At 37.0% G+C, this 20,812-nt stretch overlaps 1 protein-coding gene across 1 annotated transcript in view; it reads left to right on the top strand.

Moving 5' to 3' along the window:
- Positions 1-20,812, top strand: part of LOC106877404 (wings apart-like protein homolog) — a 217,791-nt gene that overhangs the window by 111,531 nt on the left and 85,448 nt on the right. Inside the window, exons 4-5 of the mRNA XM_052966771.1 lie at positions 6,640-6,873; positions 8,624-8,760. Coding sequence (XP_052822731.1) covers positions 6,640-6,873; positions 8,624-8,760 — 371 coding nt within the window. The remainder of the gene's footprint in view (positions 1-6,639; positions 6,874-8,623; positions 8,761-20,812) is intronic.

Here is a 20,812-nt window from a genome sequence, read left to right as displayed (position 1 = left end):
CTCCCGTCACTGCTTGGCAACTGGTGTTGGCATGTTTATGACCCTGTAACCTAACGGTTCAGCAAAAGTGACTGATAGAATAAGTACTAGGCTTTAAAAAAAATTAACCCCTAGGGTTGATTTATTCAACTAAAAAACCATCCCTTCAAATGACTGATACAAAATAAGAGATAAAATACTTTTATATACTTTTTAATGCTATTGACTTTTTAGTTATTACTGTTATTACTTTATTTCCTCTTTTTATCCCTCCTTATTTTTGGTTAACATTTTAGGGCTGGGGAATTCCCTGAACTTAGATCTGATAACTCAATTGATAGGAAACAACATATTATTTTCAGTTACCATACCAAGCTGATTTTACTTAGTCTTGGGCTTCCATACATTTATCATTGTCATCATTATTTACATTCTACTATTCTTTTATTGTCATTTATTTATGAGTATTATAAATTTTATTGGTAAAATATTTTTCTGGGAATGAATTATGATTTATAACATTGCTACTGTGCGGAATTATTGCTCTGCTTTATGAGTTTTCACTTTACGAGCAGTCTCTAGGAACAAATTAACTCACCGAGGCATTACTGTATACCTTTATCTTTACAGTCTTTATAACATCCTTCTTTTACATTCTTTTTTTTTTTATCCTTTTTTATAATCCCTCCTCTCACTTTTTCCCCCTGTCTTTTCAATATTCACATGCCTTCCATAAATACTTCTTATTTCTTTATTGCCCACAAAGGGCTAAACATAGAGGGGACAAACAAGGACAGACAAAGGGATTAAGTCGATTACATCGACCCCAGTGCGTAACTGGTACTTAATTTATCGACCCCGAAAGGATGAAAGGCAAAGTTGACCTCGGCGGAATTTGAACTCAGAACGTTACGGCAGACGAAATACCGCTAAGCATTTCGCCCGGCGTGCTAACGTTTCTGCCAGCTCGCCGCCTTCTTAACCCTTCTCATCCCCTTTCCTCTCTGACTCTTTACATAATCTTTCACATACAGCTTTTTTTTCACCTAACTTTTCATTTATTTTTCCACCTTTACCCACTTTTTAACTTTCCCTCCATACCTGTATTTGCTTTAATTTCTTTGTCTCCTCTACTACACTGTTTTATCTGTTGTTTACCCTCTTTTTCTTTCCTTTTTTCTGCTTTCTCTATTTCCCCTCACCTTTTCCACATTCACATTCCACTCAACTCCACTCACCCCCAGTCAACCACCTGTACCCCATACCACTTCTCCCATCACCTGTCACAGATACTCTCCTTTATATTCACGCAACTCCCTACATCTTCCCCTACTTCTTAGTTCCTCCCCATAGAACCACATTCCCACCCAACCCCTAAGCCCATTTTCTCTCTTCTTCCATTCTTTCCACCACAATTGACCTTTTTCTTGCCCTCTTTTTTCTGATGAGGGACTCTGTCTGAAACATCAAAGCTGCTCTTCCTTTCTCTAGACAAGCGAGAAACTAATAATACTTTTTGAAAACTTGTCCGTTTTGGGTTTTTTTTCTCATATATATATATATATATATATATATATATATGTGTGTGTGTGTGTGTGTGTGTGTGTAAATATGTGCACATACATTATTTAAAATAATAGCTTTTCTAGAAATAATACATTTCAAAATCTCTCAGAGATTTATGCAGTAGTGATACGATGAAGTAGTTGTATGCTGTCAACTTAATGTGACAGTCCCCTGAAGGGAATAATACTACTGTTGGTTAGACCTAGGAAGCGGTGCAGCTTCCTAGGTCTAACCAACAGTAGTATTATTCCCTTCAGGGGATTGTCTCATTAAGTTGACAGCATACGACTACTTAATAGCTTTTCTATCTCAACTTCCTTCCATTGTGCTTATGTCAAAGTTAAAATGGCTCTACCAGAGAACTACACCAAGGCAGTGAGCTGGCAGAAACATTAGCATGTTGGGTGAAATGCTTAGCAGTATTTCGTCTGTCTTTATGTTCTGAGTTCAAATTCCGCTGAGGTCAACTTTGCCTTTCATCCTTTTGGGGTCGATAAATTAAGTACCAGTTGCATACTGGGGTCAATCTAATCGACTGGCTCCCTCCCCCAAAAATTTCGGGCCTTGTGCTTAGAGTAGAAAAGAATAGAAAACTACACATAGCCTGAACAAATATGCACTTCCCAGCTACCATGGGTTTAGTCCCATTGTGTTGAACCTTGGGCATCTACTATAGCCTCAAGCTAACCAAAACCTTGTGAATAGATTTGGTAGATGGAAACCGAAAGTAGCCCATTGTAGATATCTAAATCCCCCCCCCCCCATAAAACTTCACCAGTGGCATTTTTATTTTGTATGTGGATGAGTATTCCTATTCCCCCACCCCTGCCCCCACACTATTTCTCATACAAGTGGCTATGCACAACAATGCATAGCCAAATGGTCAAGAAGTTCACATTGTAGCCATAAGGACCACAGTTCAATTCCACTATATGTCACTTTCTGAGTAGACAGATACTTGTGAAGAAGTCCGTCAAATGGGCTGCTTCCATGATTCAAAGGGTCAGCCTTGTAAACAATATTCAGCTGCTTACTGTACAATGCAAGCATATGTAGTTCCATTGATTGAACAACACAACTGGAATACTTGTCAATACTGATGTGGAATCCATCAGAATATTAATAGAGTATTCAAAGAAATCTGCAATGAAAAACTAGAAGTAGAGTCGACAAAGAAAGACATTCAGCTTCGTTGTTGATGTATCTGCTGAGAAGAGAGAAAATAGTTATGTTATATGATAAATAATAAGAAAATTTCAATTGTTCACTATAAATATAGCTCAAAAGATCAATAATATTCCTTACCAAACATTCCACTTCGCGCTTCAACAATTATACTGTATGTGTGTTTGTGTGCATGTGTGTGTGTGTGAGCACGTGTTTGTGTGTGTGTGCGCACATGGAGATGGGTGGTGGTGTGTGTGCACATGGGGATGGGTGGTGGTGGCAGTGGTGGTGGTGTGTGCACATGGAGATGGGTGGTGGGGATGTTATGTGACAACTTCAAAATAGAAGCATGAGATATAATTAGATATGTGTGTAAACAAGGTGCAAATGAAAACAATTAGAGCTTGTCTGTGACTATTCACCCTTCTAGAAATAGCAGTCAAATCTCAAATCATATTTTATGTCTTTTTTTTTTTAAATGATACATTAACAGTGTGATTCCTGATAAACAAAAACAAAAATTACAAATTTCAAAGCTATAATAAAATATAAGATTAAACTTTAACGAATGGGAATAAATAGGCATTACATTTGACTAAGTAATCTGAATGCTAAAAGGTTAAATGTGGTGGCAGTTGTTTAGTCACTCAGTCTGCTGGAAATAATAGCCAAATCCTCAAGACAGACACATTGGACAAAAAACCAACAAAGGTGCTCTACATGGTGACTCAACTTGCTACAAATAGCTGTGAAATTCTACTTAAACTATACTTTACCTTTCTTCAAAAATGACAGTCATTTCGGATAATGCAGCCCATCAAATGTGATGGTCATAACTGGAACACCTCTGATGAAAAATTGACTCGGTCAGAGTGCAGCAACATTAAAAGGCAATTACATAGACTTCTGAGGCGAATTCTTAAACTGATCAAAAATCATCTGAAGAATTAATAACTGAATACCTTGTAATGTGATATATTGATTATCGGTTCAGTATATTTCAGCTATATGAATTGATTTATTGTAAACTACCGCTGCATTATTCAGTTATTTCTGAATGTATCTCATTGATTTATGGTCCAGATACTGATAGATGCTGATGAACTGTGATAGTGGGTGACTAATTTTAGCACTTGTAGCTAACCCTCTCTGTCTTTCTGTTGTTACACTTAACAGAACTGAAGATCGTTTTAGGATTTGCCTCCAGTGTGTGTGTTTGTGTGTAAAGTGTGCAGACATGGCTGTGTAATAAGTAGTTTGCTTCCCAACCACATGGTTCTGGGTTCAGTCCCACTGCATGACACCTTGGGCAACTGCCTTCTACTGTAGTTTCAGGCCAACCAAAACCTTGTGAGTGGAGTGAATGGATTTGGTAGGCGAAAACTGGAAAAAAACCATTGTGATCAGATGATGTGATTTTCCTTATGAGTGATGAACCTTATTTCCATCTGGTTGTGGTTGTGTAAATAAGCAAAACTTATACTTTTGGTTGGATAGTAATGCACTTCTTGAGTATTCATGAAGTTGCACATTGCTATATGGTATCGGGGTCTAGTTGTGTTTACAGTAAGAATGAAGAAAGTGGATTTGGTCTGAACATGATGGATATAGTTCATACAGTTGAGGTCATACATTTCAAGACAATATTTGTGGATCAAATGAAAGAGATAGTGGTTTTAGTGTTTTAGATGTACTTGAATATATTTAGCTTATCATACATGTTGTAGCAGGGACTTCAGTAGTTGAAGTTGACTGCAGTAAAATATCTAGTTGATCTTTTATTCTAATTATTTTAGCTTCATTGTATGAGTAAGCTCTGTTACAGAGAGATTAGGAGCCTAGACAGGATTGGTACAACTCTTTAGCATTCAGATTATTCTGTCAAATATCATGCTTATATATTCACCTTGTTTTGAATTAATCATACATTATCTTGGAGCTTTGAGATTTTGATGGTATGATTCTTTATATTTTAGGGCAAACGTGAAAGGCTGGATCTGGCCAGTTTGAACATAAATCAGGTGGAATATTTGGGCTGGATATGGTCTGTTTAAATGCTAATGGGATAATTCATAATTGAAATGAAGCAATGTTTTTATTCACAAGTATTGTGTCTTTCTGTGGACGAAATTTGGTGCAAGTGAATATTTAAGTATATTTGTGCATCACTATGTTCCATCTGTATAACGAATATTCTAGAAGGGTTATATGTAATTCTTAGTATTTGGAGTCTTTACTAATTTTCTATCAACATCTCATATCATTATCACCTTACCTGGCTTCTACATCATTGGTGAAAACATAAAAGATCTTTTGCACTCTTCTACTTTGAATAAAATACTAGTTTCAATTTAAATGTTTATCTGATTGCCAAGTTTTGTCTGGCTTCACTTTACACTAGTTACATCTTTCTCACTGTTTCAGATAAGTTTCTGGAAGTACTACTATCTTAACCCATCTATCTAAACTTGAAGCTTAGACGTCAATGCATTTTATGTATGAAAGCCACAGCTAGGAATCAATTTCCATGGCAACAGATATTCACTATTAAGTTTAACAATTTTTGGACTATTTCCTATTCTAATTTAAATTTTCATAGCTGATTTAATGTAAAATAATTCTCTTTTTTCCTTTGGATTGTGAACATAATTGATTTGGCAGCAATATAGAGAAGAAAACATGTGAACTTAAAAATATATGCTTGCGTATTTTAGCTGATGAGGTATTTTTACAAAATTTACATAGGATTCTTGTTGTTTTTAAGTAGATTATTTTATCTTGATTATTTGAAAGCTATTGCACTTTGTTATATATACGCACATATACATACATTATTTGAGTGTGTGTATGCGTATATATATATATATATATATACACACACATCATCCAAGATGGAGATGAACACCAATGTCCCATGCCTTAGGCTTGAAGATTGTTCAGAGATATACCTCTCCTAGCATGAAACCAATGGCATGCTGGTTTACCCACAAATAAAGTATATATTATATATTTTAAATTAAAAGCAATTCCAATAATGTAAAATTCACCAATGTCACATTACTTAATGTTTGTTTCATTTATACACTTATTAACTGTAGGATATCTTCCAGGGAAAAGTCCTTTTAACACTGGCTGTCTTAAAGAGACATTTCACTGGATAAAATCCTGCAGCTAACAAGCATATAAACAAAACACATACATTAAGCATGTGACATCAGTTTTTTATCGTGTGTGTGTGTGTGATATCATCATCATCATCATCATCATTTAACATCTGTTTCCAAAGTTTGATTCCTAATATTTCAAGTCTTTATCTTTGGTTACCTGCCAAACATCAGTGTCTATGTGATGCCACTCACTCTGAGTTAGATTTCTCTTTATAACAATTATGTTTCCAATCACAACATCATAGCAGAAACTATCTGTCCTGCTCTTCTCACCCACTCTGTCTCTTTAGTGTTATCCTAGCCAACAATTCTTATGACATGACAACAACTGCATGTTGCAAGGGTTAACCAGGATGCTCTTACACCAGCCATGGGCAAACTATAGCCTGTGGCACTTTCTGAATATCATGTCTAATGCAAAATTACCTTCATTTTTTTTTTAGTAGTGCAACTTGCCTAATGCTGAGCCATGTATCACGCGGGTGCTTCTCCAAAATGGTCTATACAGTTGCTGGACCTGCTAGAAATAGATGTCACCTCTTTTATTAAATTTTGCCTTACCATCTTTAAAAGAAAGAAAGATATATTGAGACATTGCAGTCTTTAATACACTGTTTGAATAAAAGGGGAGATTGTTATGAATGGAGCCTTTTGAAATAGGTGTGCTGGATCGGGGTTAGTTTGAGACTGAACAATTATTTTTGTATTGTTGCCTGTTTTATTTCTCTCTCATTTAACAGAAAATGTTGTTTACTTACAGGGTGATGAAGGACCAAGTTCTGCACGGTCTGGTAAACCAACTTCTGCTCCATCAAACAACAGCAGTTCCCAGAGCAGCACTGCCAAAACATCTACAGATAAAACTGTTTCCAAATCTGGCACAGAGGTCCCTGCTAATGTGGTCATACCTAAACTTACTCGGAAAGTGCACTGGCCATGCCGTGTTGGTGATGAAGCATTTACCTCCTTGAAAGTCAGTAAAGAACATAAAGAGGTATGTTGTTTTTCTTATTTTAATTTGCCTTTTTTATGATTAATGCGAGATTCTTTGCGTGTATGTATACATAAGGTGTATGTGTGGCTGTGTGGTAAGAAGTTTGCTTTTGGGTTCAGCCCCACTGTGTGGCATCTTGGGCAAGTGTTTCTACAAAGCCTCGAGCTGACCAAAGCCCTGTGAATGGATTTGGTAGAAATTTGAAAGAAACCCTTTGTGTGTGTGTGTGTGTGTGTGTCACCACCACTTCACAACTGGTGTTGGTGTGTTTACATCCATGTAACTTAGCAGTTTGATAAAAGAGAATGATAGAATAAGTACCAGGCTTTAAAAAAAAGTAAGTATTGGGGTCAATTCATTTGACTAAAATTCTTCAAGGTGGCATCCCAGTATGTTCGCAGTCTAATGGCTCAAACAAGTAAAAGATAAACGATGAAAACACTTCCAACTAAGGCTCCGTTATGTCATTGCTTGACCTGTTAAAAAGTAGAAGTCAAATCATCCTAAAACCCTATACCACCTTCTGAATAAACAATGATGTTTTGGACATACATACATATAATATACAATGTACAAAAAGACAAATGCTCGCAAATTGTAACACCTTTGATCATGGGTGTACTCAGTCATGGCTGCCCTCGAGCTAAACATTATCAACAGCACACTCACACATACATGCACACTCCTACACATGCAATCACACCTACATACACACACACAGCTTGCTTTATCCTTCCTAACATTGTAACATCATTTCATTGAAATTTCTCATTTAACATTTCTTGTTATTATTCCACTTAATGTGGTGAGCTGGCAGAATCACTAGCATGCTGGACAAAATGCCGCCATGTTCTGAGTTCAAATTCCACCAAAGTTCACTTTGCCTCTCATCCTTTCAGGGTCGATAAATTAAGTACCTTGTAAAACATTGTAATTGACTAGTCCCCTCCCCCCAAATTTCAGGCCTTTAGTAGAAAGGATTATTCCACCTAACAAGGCAGCTCAGTTGTCAAACTTCAGTGTCTTTTAATAATAGTCTTATCTTAAAGAGTGGATTAAACTAATATGCAATTCTTTCTTCTGTTCTACCAATTTAACTTTGTTTTATTTCTTGATACCAACCCATCTGAGACTACCCTATTTTAAAGTGATTTAAATTAAGACTGTCTATCAAAAAACTTGATGTAAATTCATGTTCCTGACACCAGCTTAATAATGACAAAAGTTATTTTACTAAATTCTTGATTAATATTCAGATCCACAGAAATAATGGCAGTATATTTTCAACAGAAATATAGTAGCGAAATGGTTTTTATTATGTTTTACCTGCATGGCTCAGTGGTTAGAGCATTGGGCTTGCAATCATGAGGTAGTGAATTTGATTCCCAGACAGGGCTATGTGTTGTGTTCTTGAACAAGATACTTTATTTCACGGTGCTCCGGTTCACTCAGTTGTAAGAATGAGTTGCGACATCTTTGGTACCAAGCTGCATCAGCCTTTGCCTTTCCCTTGGATAACATCGGTGGCATGGAGAGGGGTGGCTGGTATGCATGGGCAACTGCTGGCCTTCCATAAACAACCTTGCTCAGACCTGTGCCACAGAGGGTGACTTTCTAGGTGCAATCCCAAGGTCATTCATGATTGAAAGAGGTCTTTACTTTTTACAGTTTTAAAAACTTTATTTTTTTTTTTTCTGGTTTAACCAAGAGGAATCCTTATTTTGTTCTTACCTCATTCTGTTTCCTCCAGCTATTCACGGTTGTACGGAATGTAAAAGAGGCTCATGAAGTTCAAGAATCTGGTGAGACGCAAGAATTTATGGATGATGTAGAATATTTGTTGGCTGGTCTTGGTGATACACAGCCTATGTCCACCCGGTGTCTAAGGTAAGATTCATGGAATCAAATTTTTATCATTTTTGAAGTTCATCCTATGAATACCATATTTTAAAATTAAACATCAGCAATACATAATATTTGTTGTAATTATTTTATATATCAGATATGGCTGTGTGCTAAGAAGTTTGATTCCCAACCACATGGTTTTCGGCTCAGTTCAATTGCATGGCACCTTGGGCAAGTGCCTTCTAAGATAGCCCTGGACCAACCAAGGCCTTGTGAGGGGATTTGGTGGGCAAAAAGGGAAAGACCTCTTGTGTGTGTATGTGTATGTCTTCATGTTTGTATCTGTGCCCACCCCTATGACACTGATAAGATAAATACCTTACTTAGGAAAAATAAGTACTGGCATCAATTTTTTCAACTAAGGTGCCCCAGCATGGCCACAGTCCAATGAATGAAGCAAGTAAAAGATGAAAGATTATTTTATATATCATAATTGTCATAGCTGTGTGGTAAGAAGCTTGCTTCCCAACTCCATGGTTCCAAGTTCAGTCCTGCTGCATGGCACCTTAGGCAAGTGTCTTCTACTATAGCTTCAGGTCAACCAAAGCCTTGTGAGTGGATTTGGTAGACAGAAACTGAAAGAAGCCCATCGTGTGTGTGTTTGTGTTGATGTGTTTATGTCCCCATAACTTAGCAGTTTGGCAAAAAAGAGACCATTGGAATAAGTGCCAACCTTAACAAAAAAAAGCACTGAGGTTGATTCATTGATTCATTCTTGAAGGTGTTGCCCCAGCATGGCCACAGTCTAATGACTGAAATGAGTAAAAGATAAGAGATAAAAGATCCTAGTCATTATTTATTCCACTAAACCTATTGACTGTTGTGATGTCTGAAGCATGTGATCAGCCATTCTGGCACAGGCATGAGTTTAGAGCTTTACTGCAGCTGTTTATGTTATACCCTAAAGTGAGCCACTTCACTCCTCCTTTCATAGTTGAGCAGTTAGCAATAGCAAAGGAATCATTCCAGCTGTAAAAGCAATTACCCTAACAAATACATCATGTAATCCATGCTAGCATAGGAAAAATGAAAGCAAAACAGTAAACAAAACAAAAAATTTTTTTTTTTTTCTAATTGTTGCTTTTGTTATCGTCATCATCATCATCATCATCAAGAGGAGCAGCAGCAGCAGCAGCACCACCATCTTTGTCATCATTATTATAAACTTTAATAAAAGAAGCCTGTTGTGTGTGTGTCTTTATGTCTGTGTTGTCCTACCACCACCACCACCGTTTGACTGCTGGTGCTGGTATGTTTATATCCCTGTAACCTAGCGGTTCAGCAAAAAGAGACCATTGGGATAAGTATCAGGCCTTAAAAAAATGTGTCCTGGGGTCGATTTGTTTGACTAAAACACTTCAAGGTGGTGCCCCAGCATGACCACAGTCAAACGACTGAATCAAGTGAAAGACAAGAGATAAACTAAAAGGAGTGGTTGTATAGATGCAGGAGTGGTTGTATAGATGCAGGAGTGGCTGTGTAGTAAGTAGCTTGCTTACCAACCACTTGGTTCCGAAGTGTCTCCTACTATAGCCTCCAGCCAACCAAAGCCTTGTGAGTGGATTTGGTAGATAGAAACTGAAAGAAACTTGTTGTATATATATATATATGTGTGTGTGTATGTGTTTCTGTGTCTGCCCTCCCACCATCGCTTGACAACTCTTGCTGGTGTTTTTACGTGTCCCCCGTAACTTAGCAGTTCAGTAAAAAAAAAAACTGATAGAATAAGTACTGGGCTTACAAAGAATAAGTCCTGGGGTTAATTTGTTTGGCTAAAGGTGGTGCTCCAGCATGGCCACAGTCAAATGACTGAAACAAATAAAAGAATAAAGCCCTCAAAGTCATTTACAAAACAGTAATCACTACAATCTACAATGATCTCTTATGTTAATCAAAAACTGCATCAATAAAAAGAAATTTTGTTTTGAAATTTGAAAAAAGGGCTTCCTTTTCAGAGCCCAGGACATTATACTTCTACTTTCATCAGTTACTGACCTTCTACAAAGCTTACCTGCTCACATATCTGGGGCAACTGTTGCTGCCGCCACACACAAACAGTCTAGACTGCATCCTAAACAACACTATCTGTTTGGTTGGTAATGATTCACTCACCAACACACCACAATTGCTGATTCACATGTTTGCCTTTTCTTCTTTGTTCTCCTGCTAATGTTACTGCCAGAGAACCACAGCCTTTGTTCTTCCTCTTCACTCTAACTATGCTCTCTACTAATGCTACCTAAGTCTGGTTTCCCTCTCTTCATCTCTACCATGTTTCATTTTTTCCAGATCCTATACTTAATACTTGGTCCCTATCATTCCTTCCTATTATTACATTCTTCTAAAGCTCCCATAAACTACCCTTCAGATGGTTAAAGTGAATATCTAAATTATATGGCCCGTAGTTAAGAAGCTTACTTCCCAACCATGTGGTCTCAGGTTCTGTCCCATAGTATGGCATCTTGGGCAAGTGTCTTCTATTATAGTGCCTTGTGAGTGATTTGATAGATGGAAACTGAAGGAAGTCCAATGTGTGTATGTATGTGTGGAAGTGTGTGTGTGTATGTGTTTGTTTGTACCCTTGTCTTAGCATCATGTAATGGTTGTACATAAGCATCACTATCTTGCAAGTGGCGGTGTCACCCATTTCCAAACTTCCATGGAAAACATGTCTAGCTGTGAAGAAATATAACTTTGTTTGGAAATAAATAAATTGGTGGCAAGAAGAGCATCATGCCCCATAGAAAATCTACCTCAACAAATTCTGTTTGACCCATGAAAGCATGGAAGAGTGAACATGATGATGATGATGACGACGAGGGTGGCGATTGCGCTTTTTTTTTTTATAAATGGCATATGGAGAAGGATATACTTTCTTCCCAGTAAAAAGAGAAATAGGTAGATGTGGTGGATATACACCCAGATTGGATATAACTGCAAATGATGTGCTGTCTTCATTATTCACTATCATCATTATCATCATAACATTTAACGTCTGTTTTCTGTGCTGGCATGGTATGAACAGCTTGACAGGAACTGACCAGACCAGGGGCTGCACCAGGTTACATAGTCTGTTTTAGCTTAGTTTATACGGCTGGACACCCTTCCTAACACCAACCAGTTTACAGAGTGTACTGGGTGCTTTTTTATGTGGGTACCATCACCATATTACATGGCACCAGCACTATATTTCCAGAATTCTCATCCAGAAAAGTACAGCATGGTTACTTCAGCTTTTAAATGACCTTCTCCATGATAATCTTGTTAGGGAGAATATCATATCCAAAATTCAGACAATTAAATTAGATGATTCATAAAATCTAATTATTATTTAACCATCTAGCCTTCCGATTATTCTGTCAAATGTAATGCTTATTTATTCATATTGTTTTGAATTAGTCATACATTATCTCATAGCTTTGCGATTTTTATTTTACAGAATGACATTGTAGGTAGGTATGAAAGGCTGGATCCAACAAGTTTGGACATAAACCAGGAAAAAATATTTGGGCTTGATATGGCTGGTTTAAATACTAAAGAGTTAGAATAGATTCATGTAATTAAAAAAAAAAATTATTTTCATAGAAATCTTTTGCTTTTACAATCTTACTCAGTTGAGAGTAAAGTTGCAGATATTGTAATATAGTTGTAGGTAGTTAAGACTTAGTCATTCTACTTCAGTTGTGATCCATTTCTTAATTTTGTCATTGGTGTATCACAGTTTGGTCTGGTTAACAAACATGTGATCAGTTGCGTAATAGTATAGTCTGTTTAGTAAATCATCAGAAGTCATTTTAATGATCAGTTTATTGCAATTGTGGTTAGTTCAGTATGGTTATAATTAGTTAGTACAATTGGAGTCATAAATGCAGGCTTGGCTGTGTGGTAAGAAGTTTACTTCCCAACTGCATGGTTTATATATATATAAAAGAAGGTAAAGACCCCACTTCAATCATAAATGACCATGGGATTGCACCTAGAAAGTTACCCTCTGAGGCACAAGTCTAAGCAAAGCTGTTTATAGATGACCAGCAGTTGCCCGTGCATACCAGCCTCCCCTCTCCATGCCACCAAGGTTATCTAAAGGAAAGGCAAAGGCCAATACAGCTTGACACCAGTGATGTTGAAACTCATTTCTACAACAAAGTGAACTGGAACAAAGTGAAATACAATGTCTTGCTCAAGAATACAACATGCAGCTTGGTCTTGGAATCAAACTCAATACCTCATGAGTGTGAGCCAGGCACTCTAACCACTGAGCCATGTGCCTTCACTTCATGTGTGTGTGTGTGTGTGTGTATGTATGTATGGTCATGGTGGCTATCTATGTGTATTTGTGTTTGTCTCCCACCACCACTTGACAACTGGTGTTGGTTTGTTTACTTTGTAATTTGGCAAAAGAGACCATTAAAATATATAATGGGGTTGATTTATTTGACTAAAATTCTTCAAGGCAGTGCCCCAGCATGGCCACAGTCTAATGACTGAAACAAGTAAAAGATAGAAGATTAAGAGATAACTTTGTCTCAGAAGAAATTATTAGTAGTGATGACCTTTGCATGCCTCCCCAAACAGATATACTGGTGTAGTTGATGTGTAGTTCAGTTTGAATGTCTATTGGCCAATATTTGCTGGAAAAGTATGGGCAGGAAAAAAAATTCTCGCAGGGTCTGAGAGGCGAAACAAAGTAAGAGTAGATGGAAAGAGGACATACAGTTGGGATGGGGTGAATTGGTATGGATGAAGAGGATATGAAGCTAGCTTATTCAGAGAAGCAAATGTCATCGTAGTAGCAGAAAAGAGGCTATCAGAGAAAGCCATACATTGATGACCCATCGGGTATGCTTTCGTGAATGAATTATTCTGTCATTTTGATGGCTTTGTATTTAGTCTATGATGTTTGTATATACAGTACAACATTTATGAGCAAGCGTCAATGTAGGTTGTTACTTGTGCTTTTTTTTATAAGGTCAGCAATTGATCAGGTATTTCCTAACCTTAAACAGGAAGCTTGGTCTTTAAGATGCAGTTGTAGCAATGTTATATGTATACACACATATTTGTGTGTGTGTGTGTTCACACACGTGTGTGCGTGTGTGTGTGTGTGTGTGTGTGTGCGCGCGCACATGCATGTATCCATGAAAAATCAACTGAGATTTTCAAGACTAGCATTTGTAGCAACTTTAGTAGTTTTACTTTATGACGAGAAAGAATGAGATACATGACAGTTTCTTTCATATGTTTAGTGATTTAGTCTGTCTGTTGTTGAAGGTGACAGAGTTGTTTACATCCTCATTGAGGAATGTTTTTTTTAACCCTTTAGCATCTAAACCAACCACATGCGGCCCCGATATTCTACTTGTTTTATATTCAAACTGGCCAGATCCAGCCTCTTAGATCTACCTTACAATGCCTTTCTAAAAATAAACTATTACACCATCAAAATCTTGAAGCTACAAATAATGCATGATTAATTCAAAACAATTTGAATAAATGAGTAATTCTGAATGCTAAAGAGTTTAACACTTCATGATCTTGTGTGGAGTGTCTAAGTTGTGTGTCAAAGGTTAGTGAGTAAAGTAGGGTATCATATCCTATAGGGTCATTATTGTTCTATGTAAGTGTAAAGGGCTATTAAACTTTTACTCTGAACCATTTTTTTTACTTATGGACCCCTTGGTTACTATTTTATTCAGGTGGACCCCTATAGCTATTCAATGTGTAGAAGTTAATACAGTTCTATATTTAAGAGATGAGGAATTATATGCATTATTTACATTATGTACCTTAGGAATGAGAACCCAGGTTCGAAATTTCCCCAAAACACCTGAAGAACGCTGGAGGGTATATTAGCTGAAACATTGTGTTAACAACAAACAAGATGAGGACAAATATCTGTTGAATGTAAATAATGTGTAAAAGTTAGTTTTATAGATACTTATTAAAAATTCCTATTTTGTTTTATATATGTTTGCAATAACACTCACTGAGGGAACATGCAAAACATTACAGAAAGAAACCTAGCTGTTTCTTGCAATAAATATGTCTAAAGCCAAAATGTTTTCCTGGACACTTAAAATACTACTTTGGATGCCGAATTTACTATTTTGCTTGTGTGGACCCCAATTAAGTACCACTACTCTAGATGTCCACAATTAAGAATTACCACATGCCACACATTAAAGAATTCTTTTGTTTCATCATCAATACCAAGTATTATTGCTTTCACTAGTTAACACTTAGTTTATTTTATTTATTTAGATAGATAGATAGATTACATTGAAGGCATGAATAGCAACAATGTAGAGAAATTCTTATGACTGGAATTTAAATAGCTGTTAATGATAGGTATTGTTAAAGAAATAGAGAGAGGAGTTGGGAGATGCAGTGTGGTGGTATGGACTTGTAATGAAAAAGGATTCTGTAGAATTAATTAGCTTATTATTGTTGGCAGGCAATAAACGTAAGGTTTGCCACAAGTATTTCGAGGAAAATAGAAATAAGTAGTTTCATTTTTTTCTGGGACCAACAGAAGAATTGGATAGCTTTGGGGCTGTTGTTGTTGATGTTTATCCTGAGGGCTTTCCATCTATAATCCTTCATGTGTTTTTCTTCTGTGCAAAGAGCGCAGGATCACATTATCCAACATCCATTTTAAGACAGCAGGGAGCGATTTTTAGGAAGATTTGGCTGCTACTTTTAGCAGGTTTACTGTTAAGGCAATGCTCCCTCATTAGTTTGAAATTTGTGAGGGACTGTGGATTCCCACCGCCACTCCCTCATTTGTTGGGCACTGGACTACACAGGCCCTCTGAGCCCAGTGAGATTGATGCTGTTATATCAAACATTTACAAGGAGATTACAAAAGACCAACATTCTGGGAAGTGAAGAGTGAACATGGTGGTTAGTGTGGGACCATTTAGTAGAAATTGTAGGTGTTGACATGGCTGTGTGCTAAGAAGTTTGCTCTTGCTCCCTAACAACAGTTTCAGGTTCAGTCCCGCTGCATAGCACCCTTTGTAAGTGTCTTCTACTATAGCCACAAGCCAACCAAAGCCTTGTGAGTGGATTTGGTAGACAGAATCTATAAAAAACATGTGGTACATATATTTATGTGTGTGTGTGTGTGTATACACACACACACACACACACACACACACACACACATACAGCGTCTGCCCCAAAAATGTATTCACACTTCAGGAAAGGAAAAATCTCTATAAATATTTTAATTCAGTATTATTGCAATTTACTCAGTGTTATCGCAGTTTGATAAAACATCGAAAGAGGTATCTATATTTATAAAGGCACTTATACAAGTCAAATATTTATAAAGATTTTTCCTTTCCTGAAGTCTGTATACATTTTTGGGGCAGTCTCTGTAGTGTGTGCATATTTACATGTGCACATGCATGTGCTAGTGTCTCCCTACCTCGGCATCACATGATAGTTGTAAATCAGTGTCACTATCACATGTCCTTTGTTTTCAGTCTTCCGTGAAAACATATCTGCCCAGGGGTGAAATATCTTACTTGGGAAACCATTGAGGGTTGATGACAGAAAAGGCATCCAGCCGCCAAAATCTGTCTCAACAAATTCCATCCATTCCATGTAAGCATAGCAAAGTAGATGTTAAAACAACAACAACAAGAGGCGGGAGAGAGGGGTGGAAGAGGCAGGATTGTCATCATATTTATGTTCTTTCTAATTACCAAAAGTTTCTTTGCACATTTGAAGTGATTACATAGCAGAAGATTGATATGCCTGCATAATTCCCTCACTAAATTCTGCACCACCATCAATGCCATCTCATTCAATCAACATTTCCTGATTTTCCTAAAATGTCTGTTTTGTTTTGCTGTGGCAACACAAGCGCCAGCGATTTCATTCCTCACCTACAGTCGGCTTTATGATATAGTTGTGTTCATCTTGTCTCCCACGAGTATTTAATTAACTTCGTTAATGATTTGCCTTTAATCATCTTTTTTTTACAGCTACTTTCATCTATTTTGCTGGCACTTTGTTTTTCATCATTTTTGTAGTATAAATTTGTTTAAATTTTCTGTGCGTGTGTGTATGTATATGTGTGTGTATGTATTATATATATATATATATATATATATGCGTGTGTGTGTATGTATATATAATATCTGTATTTGTGTATAAGAGTGTATGTGTTACATGAATTTATACATTTTCTATTTGTTCATTATATTTTCATATCTAAAATTTATATATGAATCATTATGTGTGTGTGAGTGTTTTACATGTATGTTGTATGTGCATAATTATGCATATGTTTGTCCCTTTTAATTGCGAAGTTAAATTTCATGGTTATTCTAGTAATGATGTTGAGTATCTACCAAAAAATAGAATTGATATTTTCTGCAAGTTAAGTTGACTCAATTATCTTGACTTATCTCAACAAGAAGTAGTTTCAAACATGACATTCCTCAACAAAAGACAGATTGGTTTCCACAGTGAAGTGTAATGAAATTTTAAATATATGTATGTGGCTGGATGGTTTAAGAAGTTCACTTTGCTGTCATGAGATCCCAGGTTCATTCCTACTAAGGAGCATCTTGAACCAGTGTCTTTTTTCCATAACTGTAGGTTGGCACAAACCTTGTTGGTGAAATAGTGCAGACGAAAAATCTCGAGGAAACCCAATGAACTAACTGTACTTGTGAACCAAAGGGCCAGCCTTGTTACACACTATCATGTGAGTTCTGTGTGAGAATTATTACATTAAGGTGCAAAATAGGTGCTGGTATGTCTGTGTCATTAAGAAGTTTGCTTTCCATCCACATAGTTTCAGGTTGTGTCCCACTGAACAGCACCTTGGTCAAGTTTCTTCTATAGGCACAGGCATAACTGAGTGGTAAGAAGCTTGCTTCCCAACCACATGGTTCTGGGTTCAGTCCCACAGCATGGCACCTCTTTTCTACTATAGCCTCGGGCTCGGTAACGCCTTGTGAGAAGATTTGATAGGCAGAAACTGAAAGAAGACCATCATGTGTGTGCGTGTGTGTTTTTGTGTCTCTATTTGTCCCTTACTACACCATTTGACAACTGGTGTTGGTGTGTTTATGTCCCCATAACTTAGTGGGTCGGCAAAACAGACCAATAGAATAAGTAGCAGGCTTAAAAAAAAGAAGTACTAGGGTTAATTCAACTAAAAATTCCTCAAGGAGGTGCCCCAGTATGGCCTTAGCCAACCAATGCTTTGTGAGTGAATTTGGTAGATAGAAATTATGCTGAAATGCATTGTGTGTGTGTGTGTGTGTTTGTTCCACCCACCACCACATCTTGACAGCAAGTGTTGGTTTGTTTGCATCCTCATAGCTTAGTGATTGAGTAAAAGAGATAAGTATAACAAAGCTTGAAAAATAAATGCTGGAGTTGATTTTCACCCAACCCATTAAGATAGTGCCCCAGTATGGCCACAGTTCAATGACAAACAATTAAAAAATAAGGATGTGTGTGTGTGTGTGGAATATTCAACCACTTACATGCTAATTCAATGAGTGTGTATTCCACCTGATCGATCAGCTGGGATGCACATTGTTAAAAAAAACTGGCAAAGATCCATTTACTCACATATATATATATATATATATCACTCTCCTGTCTTAGAAAGAACTTTTCCCCCACCACCTCCTCTTCCGGTCTTTTCATAATGTAACCTCGTGGGCATTGGTACCATTTTCCTCTTTCTCCGTTCTTCCATTCTCCGAACTTTCCATCTTTCCGACGAAGGGCCACGCCCGAAACGTCATACACTCTCTCTTTCCTTTCCTGAGCGTCCAATAATACTATCCATATCACGTCCTCACTTTGTTGTTTTTTTGTCTTTTTGTTATTGTTTTTTGAACTATATATATATATATATATATATGGGAGAATGTACGAAAAAACAACAACAGACGAGGACAGGTGGTGTAAATAACAAAAGGATGTATTAGTATGACGCTCAGGATATATATATATATATGTATACAGGCATACCTCACCCTACGTCATTAATTGGTTCCAAGAGACACGACGACTTTAGTCAAAAAACGACTTACGTCGAATTAACTTGTCTCTGGGCTAGGCTAGGCCAGGCCAAATTTACTTTGTCCCTCGGCTAAACCGATAATAACCATTCCCAGTTCTGTACTTTATTTATGAATGTGTTTTGCAAAGACATGGCAAAATAAAATCCTTTTTTTAAGTTTAAAAAAAACAAATTCAGTCATTATTATTATTTCACGATTGTAAAGCAAACTAAATTATTTTAAATTTACCAATATGTACATACAATTTCATTCACTAAGCTACACTACTTTATGGTGTGTATCTTAACATTTACTGTATGTATTTTAATATGATTTTATATGCTTTTATTCTTATCTATTGTACAGTAACATGATTTTATGTGGGTTTAATGATTTTTTTGTGATTTTACGATTCCGATATTTGTGGCGGACAGATGTAAAGTTGAGTAAAATGACTTAACTTGATTTTTATTTTTTCCATATATTATTTTTGAAAATTGACGTATAATTGAGAAAGACTTAAGCCGAGATATGCTTGTATATATGTGTGTATGTGTATATATGTATGTATGAGTGTGTGTTTGTGTGTGTGTGTGTGTATGTGTGTGTGTGTGTATATATATATATATATAGGTTTGGTGATGCAAACAGGAAAATAGAATGTGTGGGTGGTGTGTGTGCGTGTGTATGTGTGTGTATATATATATATATATATATATATTGTGTGTTTGTGCATGTAATTAGTATTCATTACATGCTTCAGAACATGGTAATGTGTCCTTAATCTTAACTAAGCTATGGTGTTGTGTGATGGTTTAATTCACTCCTGAATCTTTTTAGTGGTTGCTCTTTCTCTCTCTCTCTCACACACACACACACTCATGCACATACAGTAAACAACTTAGCCTCATCAGTAGTTATTACCATGTGACCACCAATACCATCACTGCCATTGACACCAATACTACCATCATGACAAACACTATCATTAAAGTACCCCTAATATGAGTACTACCATCGCCTCCACCACCAGTACCACCCTCCCCCTAATACTACCATGAACAACACCATCACTAATGTGACCACTACTGACTCCACCTTATCACCAATATTACCATAACCACCACTAGCACCACATCTCTGCTTTAATATGTAAATAGTTCCACTAAATATCTAAGTTACTGATCTGTTATCTGTTGTGGAAAGAATTCTTCTTGCCTTGTAGAATCCCTGACCTTCTTTTCAGACAAATATTTTAGATACTTAAGTCAATGACCTGCTAACTTGATTAGATATACTCCTTTATTATTATTGTCTCAGTAGGTTGATGTACTAACTGTAGATGGCTCCTGGGTTCAAATCGGCTACTATCTTATTATTGCATTTATGACTTGATCACCTAGTCATCAGTAGAGCTATATATATATATATATATATACCAGATCAATCTCGTTAAGTTTCATACCTAAGAATTCTCTGACTGTCTTGGTTCACCAAGGTGTCCGATCAGTACGGCTTATCATTAGATAGTAGATGTCAATGTGAACAGGTATTCTCGTTCAGAGCCCACTAATTGTCTCATTTCACCTTACTATTGAATCCCGACTCTGGTGGGTGTTGCGATTTCAGGTGGTGGTGGCAGCAGCAGTAGCAGAGTAGTAGTAGTAGTAGTAGTAGTAGTAGTAGTAGTAGTAGTGTGATAGGAAACTCAGAGTATCCACCCTCAGGTAGACATCTTGATAAATATGTATAACCGCTGTCATCATCATCATCATCATCATCGTTTAACGTCCGCTTTCCATGCTAGCATGGGTTGGACGATTTGACTGAGGACTGGTGAAACCGGATGGCAACACCAGGCTCCAATCTAATTTGGCAGAGTTTCTACAGCTGGATGCCCTTCCTTACGCCAACCACTCAGAGAGTGTAGTGGGTGCTTTTACGTGTCACCCGCACGAAAACGGCCACGCTCGAAATGGTGTCTTTTATGTGCC

This window comes from Octopus bimaculoides, chromosome 3 (genome assembly GCF_001194135.2).
Source record: "Octopus bimaculoides isolate UCB-OBI-ISO-001 chromosome 3, ASM119413v2, whole genome shotgun sequence".
Lineage (NCBI taxonomy): Eukaryota > Metazoa > Mollusca > Cephalopoda > Octopoda > Octopodidae > Octopus > Octopus bimaculoides.
Note: the sequence above shows the minus strand (reverse complement) of the source record. Positions and strands in the feature narration are given on the sequence as shown.